General features: G+C 40.3%; 1 protein-coding gene across 1 annotated transcript; it reads right to left on the bottom strand.

Annotated features, from left to right (window-relative positions):
* Positions 1–1197: 1197 nt before the first annotated feature.
* Positions 1198–7075, bottom strand: Kiaa2022 (KIAA2022 ortholog). The gene is made up of 2 exons (XM_013509113.1): positions 6997–7075; positions 1198–6289 (listed from the first exon to the last, which is right to left on the bottom strand). Exons 1-2 carry the CDS (start codon positions 7073–7075, stop codon positions 1911–1913), a joined length of 4458 nt encoding a protein of 1485 aa, XP_013364567.1. The 3' UTR covers positions 1198–1910.
* Between the last annotated feature and the right edge of the window lie 2371 nt (positions 7076–9446).

Here is a 9446-nt window from a genome sequence, read left to right on the forward strand (position 1 = left end):
TTTGACACTGTGAAATTATTAAAAAAAAGGTGGGGACTGAATTAAAAATGTGACTTAAAATTTTTTGTTAAAAATTCAGATTTAAGTTTAGTGTGTGGCATCAAATTCTACTCATCCTCAGATCAATTAATTAATCAGTGGTTACTACAAATTATTTCACTTATGTGATATTCTATGTATTTAACTCATAGGAAAAAATTTTGTTCAACTGAGATGCCTTAGTATTTTCTTTAAATGACATTGGCATTGCAAAATTAAATACTTAAAGAACACTAAAACGATAGTATGAGTCCAGTTTTCACAAAACCAAACTAAAATATTTAGGAAACTTCTTAAATAGAAGCAATCTATGTACTTCATTTATCATTAGTGTCAAATTTTATAGGTATTTCATAATTTATCCTAGAGTATTATAAAATATATAAAACTGAAATATAAAGTATCAGCAATATAACTTTGCACATTAAATAATTTTCAGCTACAGATTTTGCTTTTAGAAAACACACTTTCAAAGCAGCTGTTTTGTTTCCTTGTAAAAGGCTCTTTGATGCATATACTCAGGTCCCTGATGGACTTAGTTTTATGACCTTCAGACATTTCTAATATTTTAACCTTAGACAATGTAACAGACAAACCTTTATTGTGCCTCGTTTAACTGTTCATGTTTCCACAGGATGGTAGTGTTTAAAACTTTAAAAGAATGTATGTATGTGTATGTATTTAAAATTTATTAATGAGCTTTAAACTGTGGGGTGAATCCATAAGATGAGGTAAGGAAGTTTGGCACATTTCAAACAGTATCCTTTAAGTTTTGGTAAATCATGTAACACAACATATTTTTCCACTGTGATCTACAGGTGCTATCCACATAAGTGGGGGTGTTTAATAGCAAGAATCACTGGAATGTTTCTAGTAAATTAAGAGGGACAAGATTCCCCAAATACTCACAACCAAATGTTGATATAGAAGTAAAAATATATACAATACAGTCACTTGTTTGCAGTTTGGCACAATGTTTTCCATTTTCTCCTTGTGGGTACATAATGATAAACTACTTGTGCAACCGTATGACTTTTAAAGTCTTTCACATAGAACATCAGATTAAAGTTTGTTGTCAAAGACTTATTCCCACAATTTAAAATTCTTGTCTTTAAGCACTTACATGTGAACATACATACCACAAGGCATATTTTGAAAGAAAATAAACACAAACATCAAATGTCTTTCTGGAAAATGCAAGTCTCTTCTTCAAATACAGGTAAAACCCAAACTGTTGTTTCTGCTTTTAGGAGATTGTAGTCAGAGTCCCTGCAGAAAAATCAAACAATTTATGCCATCTTAGTTAGTTTTAGTGTATGTCCCTCAAATGGATCATACAATCTAATTTCGTAAACATCATACTAGATGGTGTATGATGCAGATAAAAGGTACAGATAGCAGGGGGGCACTAGAAAGCACTCCTAATTGCCGTGTGTTGAGATTTTGTTTTCCAACTAATGCTCTTTTTGTTTATAAATGATCTTGACTTTTTGTCTACCTAAATTTTTAATTGTGTTGTTCAAAATCTGTCTTACTTCAAAGCCCTTCCCTTCCCAAAATCATTCAAGAGCACACTTTAGTTCTTTCTTAATAAGTAAAAATTGACGCTGAATAGCAGAAGAAAAAAGTAGCTTTGTTACAGCTTATCCCTAGCCAAGTCAGGACAAAATTGTCCGACCTTTTGGGTGGCTTAAAAATACAGGGATTTTCATGCACTTTTTTTTCCTTTCTGTTTAATTTGAAAAAGAAGGGAACGGTACAGTTTTTTTCATGCAAATTTTTGCTTTCAAGAAGGAAAAAATGAGGAATTGTAGGCTCAGCAGGTAGTAGGAAAGTTAAGGGTGCATCATCTCAGCCATTTTGGTGGAGTATTACCTCAGTTTTTCCAAAGAAGCTGTCCCAGCCTCATCCTTGTGGACCTGTTCTCTCTCCATGCGCTTTCCCTTAAATTTTTCATCTCTTAGGACCTTGGAGCTGGATTTGTGACGATATAATTTTTTGTGTGTTGGTCCATTATTGCCTAAAGTGCTCATGTTACTATACTTTTTATCAAAGAAGGCAGAGCAGTTGTCCTCATTATAACCAGGCACATCTGTGTGGCAAGGATCTCCTATTGTTGCTTTCCCGTTGCTTTTGCTGATACCCTTGATTGACCTGTGATTCTTAGTGGCTCCTGGGAGCCCACTGTTGACCTTTTTCTTAGACTCCTGTGGTGTCCCAGCCAATATTTTGAGGGTTTTTAATTTTAGACTATTGGACTCAGGAGAATAGACAATGTTGGGGTCTCCATGGTGTCCAGTGGGTTCCCAAAGGGGCTCTATGGAGGCCATCATGAATCTCTGCACATCTGCCATGCCAGAGGCAATATTGGACAAGATATAGGAAGGCTCCTGAAATTCCCGTTGGTCATCATCCAGGAGGGTGTTGGTGTTAGCGCCCATGCTGATATCACTCCAGCCTGGGTTGCTGTCCTTTCCCAAAGCCCAATCTCCAGAAAGTCCTTTGTGGCTTGGCATTTTCATGGAGCTGATGGGGCCACCATTCTGGATACATTCGACCAATGTCTTCCCAGTGGAGGATATGCTGTTGGTTTGGCCTGTCCCACGTCCAAAGCCAATTTGCATTTTCTCTCCAGTGATGGAAGCTATATATTTCCCTTTCTTTGCTGACTTAGGGATCTGGCGGGGGGGTTTGCCAGGAAGCTTTTCAACTGCTTTGTTGTTTACTTTTAGGGACTTTTTCCTGTTGTTTTTCTGAGAAGAGCTTTGATTCACAGTACCACTCTTACTTGGTAAACTTTTCTTTCTTGATTTTGACGCTTTGTTGTTGGTACTAATCTGACCAGTTGGATCATTAAATGTTGACAGGCAAGGGTTTTTTTGGAGCAGGCCATCAGAATCTTCATCATTGAACATATGGAACTGAAACTGATGTTTATTTAAAGTAAATCCATCATCTGCTGGGACTTGCTGTGAAAGGGTACTACAGTCCCACTTGATTTTCTCCATGTTGCCCAATAATCCTGGGACTCTTTCTTGGAACCCTTTCAGTGTTCCTAGTGTCTTTGTACTCTCACATCTGGTAATCTGAGGGGAAAGACTGGGAGTGTCAGGTGGAGACATCTCTGAGAGGGAAGAGTGGCGGAATTTGTCAGGAGTGAAGTTGGAGATATCCAGAAGGTCAGTAGATTCCTTCAGTGGTGCTATCTCATCAATGCTTTGCTGGATCACCAACTTGGGGCTGCAGTGGGCTAGGAAGTCATCACTGATGTCATCATCACCATCCTTTTCAGAGGACTTCAAGTTTAAGGAGCAATAATTGTTTGAGCTGGCCGAGAGTGGTGCCATTGTATCAAAGTTAAAGAGCCGACCATCATCCATATTGACTGGGCTCTGCTGGAAAGGAAAGCAGATCTCTCCATTATTAAAGTGACATAATTGGTAAGAGTCATCAGATGGTAGTTGGTTGTCCTGTACGGAGGCATAGAGAGCCTTGTTGCAACTAATGCCGCCACTATTGAGGCAGACTCGAGTGTATGTTGCAGCTGTGAGGTTATTTTCCATGGAACCTATGTGGGAGGCTTCGAATTCACTGGATGGGTTTGGGGCCATCTCCTGTGAGACTTCAGCCATGAATTCCTGTGGGTCAGAAGTAGCCTTGTTGGGCCACACATTTTCATAGGTGCTGGATTCCATTTTGAAGTTATGGGATGACTTCTGTAGCTCAGAGTCAGAGGATGAGGAGAGCACACAGTCTTGGGCCGGTCGGAGAGGTACAAATGATTTTTCTCTTTGAGTGAGGCTGTCTTCATTCTGCTCTGGAGAACTATGGGTAAAGTATGAGATACTAGTATTATTTGACAAGTCAGAAGCATCTAACAATGTCTGCAGGTACCCTCCAGGGATAACAGGTATATTAGTGGCAACGTTAGCAGATGGTAGAGATATTTCAGAAGAACAGGTGTTTGGTAAGAACGTGGAACTCTTACCAACTTTTGTGTCATGAAATTCAGTCAGATGGGAACTCTTTGAACTCCCAGGAATAACTTCATTTTTTAAATTAGCCTTGGAGGACTGGTCTTCCAAGAGAGGGCTCATTTGAACGACTGACTTGCTTTCTTGCCCAGTTTTGATTTTCTTGGATTTTAACCTAGCTTCACTTTTAAATTTGATTTTGTTCAGCACTTTCCTCTCTGGCCCCTTAAACTCTATATCTTGGGCTTTGATTTTCACTGACTCAAGGCTTGTGATGTCATTTAGATGTGATCCATTTGCACAGCTGGTGTTAGCTAGAGGGGCTGGCTTCAGTGTACCTTTTAGGCCTCCATCTTCCTTGCGATTATTAGCTTGTCTTTCATTACTGCTGAATAAAATCTGCTTACCGCTTACTGAAGTTTCCATGGATGGGATTCTTTGAATCCTGTGCCTGTTGCTGAGTTTAGATTTTCGTTTACGAGCAGGTGGGAGAAATGACACCTCAAAACTACCTGGTTCAAAGCTTTGCTTTTGACATAAGGGTATCTTGACAGATTCTGGGTGGCTGTTTCTCTGTTTTTTCTTCTTCTGCCAGACACCCTTCAAAGGAGCCAGCTTGGCATATTTGCTGAGCTGATTCTCACTTAAATTCACGGTTGTCTCACTAGCATCCACTTTACCCAGCTTCACCAGCATGTTCTTCTCCCCTTTGAAGCGATTGATGATGATATATTTGATGATAACAGGAGGTTCCTTACGGGTTACTTTTCTTCTCTTTTTGGGGCACCATTCATCGTCATCTTCCTCTTTGGAACCACCTGGCAGCCATTCCTTCCGCTCATTCACTTTTTCACCCTCTAGTGAGTCAACATCATATAGATAATCTTCACTGTATCTGACTTTTCTCTTGGCTCTCAGTCCGTAGTTCTGCTGGGAGGAGGAGCTGGTAGAATTAGTGTCCCGAGCCATATAGCGGCTACAGTCCTTTATCTCTCCCATGGTGTCATATGAGACTTCAATGAAGGAACTGTCGTCACTGAAGTTTCCTGAGGTCTCTAAGGAATTAGCAAGGTGGTCTTGCTTTGGATTCTTAAATTGCCCAATCTCGATCTCACTGTATAATTTATTTAAGGCAAGTTTCCCCCCATTTTCCTTTCCATCTTTTTTCTCTACACTTTGGTCTTCATGTCCTTCCTCTTTTTCTTTCTTCTTGTCCAAGGTTTTATCTTCCTCCCCCCAGATGATGTTCACATCAGGGATCTTAAATTGGGAAAGATCACTGCTCTGCTTCATGGCCCCACTCTTAGATTCCCGCTTGGGGCAGGTAGAAAAAACACTGGGAAAAAAGTTAAACTGGGCATCCTCCTGCATTAGAAGGGTGGTTTTGTCTCGAACGTTGTCCTGAAAGGACTCATATCGAATTTTCAGGGAGCAGACATCACTGCCCAGTGTTGACTCATCATCATCAAACATGTAGTTATCCACATCTTCTTCAGAGAACAGATTGACAGATAGCTCATTCTTGGAGCAGAGGTCGAGCAGTTCAATTTTACTCTCACTGATGAAAGTCTCAAAGTAACCCCAATCCTGATTGGAATTTGCAAGCAAAGCTTCCTCTGTATTGCACTTATCTAACAGTAATGCCTCATAATAACTTTTCTGAGCTCGATCTTCCAAGTCAATGTCAGGTTTTTCAGCTTCTCGCCTATCTCCTGCCCTTGATTTATGCAGTGGGAAGCTCAGGAGCTGATCTGAGAGCAGCTGTTCCCCATATTTTATGTTTTCTCCAGCATTGATGCACTGAATCCCTATATCAGAGACTGCACATGTTTCATAATCTCTATTTAGATCACTGACTTTCAGACTGATCCCTGGCTCAGGATCTACTCCCTCCTTGGATTCCATGAAGCAGCCCAGGCAAGTCCGACTTGGCTGCATGAGGCAGTCCCCATTCAGTGCTGACATGCCTGCAGGCTCCATTATGGCAAATGGAGCTTTCTCACACTCGTTGGGTAGTGACCATGTGTTCAGGCCTTTTGCAACACCAGACGTGAGGGAGATGGCATTCACAGACGCACTATTAGCAGCATTCTCAGGTACTTCGACTGGGCCCAAAGGTGACGGAGGGCTCTGCATACAGGGCTTCTTAGAGGGCAGAGGCATGAGACCTCTGGGAAACACCAGGGTCTCTTTTTGTACTACTGGTATAGGCTGGATTGGTGCAGATGCCTCAAGAGCTGCAAATGACTTCATCGCCACATCTTGATCATCTGAGTCTAGAGAAAAGAGAAATAAATGACAAAAATAAAGATAAGGGTTTTAGACTACACTCAATAACTCTCCCTTGATCACTTTCTGTTGCCTGATCTTGTTATATAAGCTAAAGCTGTGTTTCTCCAGCTTTACAAGGCACAACCAAACCATTAACAACCATGATTTTATACGGAATATTATTAGGAAGTAAAAATAAATTTTTAGGCCCGGCTTCTTCCTTAGAGAAAGGCAGAGCCCTCCTCATGATGAGGAAAGCTTGATGAATTGGTAAATCAGGCTTTGTGGGGTGTGTGTAAAATGTTCAGATGGGACAGTCATGGCTTTGAATGACTTTGAATGGGCTTTGAAGGCCCATATTTGAGATTCATGGTTTTGAATGGGCTTTGAAGGCCCATATTTGAGATGCTCTTGAAGCTCCTAGTGAACCTAGAAATTTTGAGCTTCACATCAGAGCATATTTGTAATTCACTAAGAATTTTGAGGAATTTCCTCTGTCAGAGATGATCTGGGAGGGCAATGCGGTTAAATTTCATGGCTCTCAGAAACACTTGTAGCACTTAAAGGTTTAGTAGAGTAGAGTTTAAGATTAACAGTAATCTCAGAGGCAGCCTAGCCTCGATCTATCCCAACTTTGTAGGTAGCCAAAATTCATAGTAATAACAAAGGACCACTGGGAGAAATATCATTTACTGTGATTAAATTCCCTTACCATTTTCTTTGATCCCATTAATCAGAGTGTTTTCTCCATTTGCTGAGTCAGCAATAGCCTTATCTTGTTGGTTATCCATGAATGTATTCTCTTATTGTTTCATTCCAAATCCAGGAGATGTCCAACCTGCACAGTTTAAATATATAGTATCAGACATTAAATTTATTTTATTTATATTGTGCAAGTTATTTCAGTTATAGGAATCTTAAAAGGCTCATTGGGATTTGCCTATTTCCAAACTGGCTTTAATGCTACCGTTGTTTTTGTTTTGTAATTTATATCTATCATATAAGTCAATTAAGAAATTCCCACCTCATTCATACATCCTAAGTCCTTCTGTCCCTCCTAGGCCACCATACTATTCAAAACTGAAATCTGAGGAAGCAAGGAAAGCTATAGTTAACTCCAGATAGTAACAAATTTAACCTAATCATAGCTCTCCAATAAGAAAAATGCAAAGTCCAGTCTAATGTGAAATAAGAGGTATCTGAGTGTAGAGATGAGCTTTGCTTCTATTTGCCTCATTTCTACTGCAGATGATCAGGAGCTCTTCAAAAATAAGCCAGTTCATACATATATACAACATATTCATCACACAGACCTTTTCTCTGTTTCTTAAAATTTGACTTGCTAAGACTGAAAAGAGTGAGAATTTCATGGCTTCTCAACTTTTAGGACCTTTACTTGGAGGATTCCTTTTACCAGAACCATTACTTGGAGTATTCCTCCAAAACTCTAGCAGGATTTTAAAATGTGAGTGCAAAGAAGATCTAGACTTTTTAAAAGCACATTCAGGTACATTTTATGTGACATATATCTACAGTCATTCATCTGCCCACCTAATTGAGGGGTAGGTATATGCAAAATGATAGGAGATAAGGCCCATAAACATATAGGTATCTACCATATGCCGTTATAATTTCTATAAATCCTTACTCAAGTCTGTTTCCCTAAACATTCTCCACATCTAAGTATTCATCCTTATATTTAAAAACACAAACTGCTGATAGCCAAGCCGATATTAAAAGTAATTTCAATTGTATACTCATTTATCCAGATACAAACATTCCTTGACTTACGATGGTTTAATTGATCATTTTTGACTTTACAATGTTGTGAAAACAATACAATTCAACTGAAACTGTAATTTGGAGAAGATGGCATAGTAAAAGCGGCAGCAAATCACAGCCTGTCTGGCACCTATAATTAAAACACTTGGAGAACAATAACTTAGTGAAGAGAAAGAGGAGATTTCTGGGAATCAAAAAAGAGCAGACAGGAGAGCTAGAAATCACAGATAAACTGGAGAAACTGAAGACAACATGGAGAAAAGAACAGGGCAGTCTGCAATACTAACCCTGGCTCCCAGGAAAGGAGACCTGTCTCTGCAAACACAAGACTGCTGAAGGTCAGCAACAGTAATAAAGGACGGGCAAGCAGCCCTAGAAGAAAAGCCTATGGTTATTATAAGTTGAAAATATAATGTGGAGTTTTACTCTGACAGTGGGTTCTCCCACATGGTAGGCTAGTATTGGAGAAGAAATCTGTTGTGGCACCCACCATATTATGGAGTGATATAATCAGGAGACATCTTGAGAAGGGGATGATTGTTTAAGTCTGAGATACTCCAAGAGTCACGAGTTTTATTTATTTATTTATTTATTTTTTTGCTTTTTCTCCGGTACCGGGAACCGAACTCACGACCTTGCGCTTGCCAGGCAGGCGCTTTTGCCACTGAGCTAAATCCCCAGCCCCAAGTCACGAGTTTTAGAACAACCAAAGTTCAGAGTTTCTGGAGTCACCATACTACGGTAATTAGGTTTGAGAAGGCCACAAGAAATAGTCTCAGAGAGGAGAAGGGCTAGTCACAGAATCCCTGAAATGTTTAAGCAGTGGTAGTCACAGGCTGTGTTGAACACAGAGCTCTACCCTCTGTGGTGAGAAACCAGGGTGGTGGCATGTGATTTGCTGATGGAGGTGCTTCTGAAATGCTGGGGTTAAGTCCAGAAGACTATTTTGCTTCCCTTGCTTCTTACTTCCAGGGCAGAACTCAGTGGTCTGTTTGCTTTCTCCATATGCCAACATGATCAGAGATATACCACAGCTTGGAAGTTCTCCACATCCCAGGGTGTACAGACAGAGGGGCTTCTGGAGCAAGTGATGCCCCTCACAAGCCCACTGACTATAAAGGTGGTCAGGATAGCAGTGGCTCAGGGCACCCAGAAGGACACAAACACTAAGAGACACTGTACAGAATATAGCCTTGACACAGACAATACACCACTGACTGATCCTGCTCAGTGGTAGGGTAGGACTCAGCATTCACACAGCAAAAAGTGGGTGTGGAAACACATTAAACCCTAGTTGAGACTCACTATCCCTCCTCATATCTGGTGCATTTGAATTCCACAGATTGTAGAAAGAAACTACCCTACACACACACACACACA

This window comes from Chinchilla lanigera, unplaced genomic scaffold, assembly GCF_000276665.1.
Source record: "Chinchilla lanigera isolate Chin_1 unplaced genomic scaffold, ChiLan1.0 scaffold00161, whole genome shotgun sequence".
NCBI lineage: Eukaryota > Metazoa > Chordata > Mammalia > Rodentia > Chinchillidae > Chinchilla > Chinchilla lanigera.

Bases quoted from the DNA above. Each gene is read 5' to 3' on its own strand.
- Kiaa2022 (XM_013509113.1), bottom strand. From the start codon at position 7,075: ATGGATAACCAACAAGATAAGGCTATTGCTGACTCAGCAAATGGAGAA. The intron at 6,290-6,996 runs GTAAGGGAATTT...TCTTTTCTCTAG, and splicing joins TAATGGGATCAAAGAAAATG to ACTCAGATGATCAAGATGTG.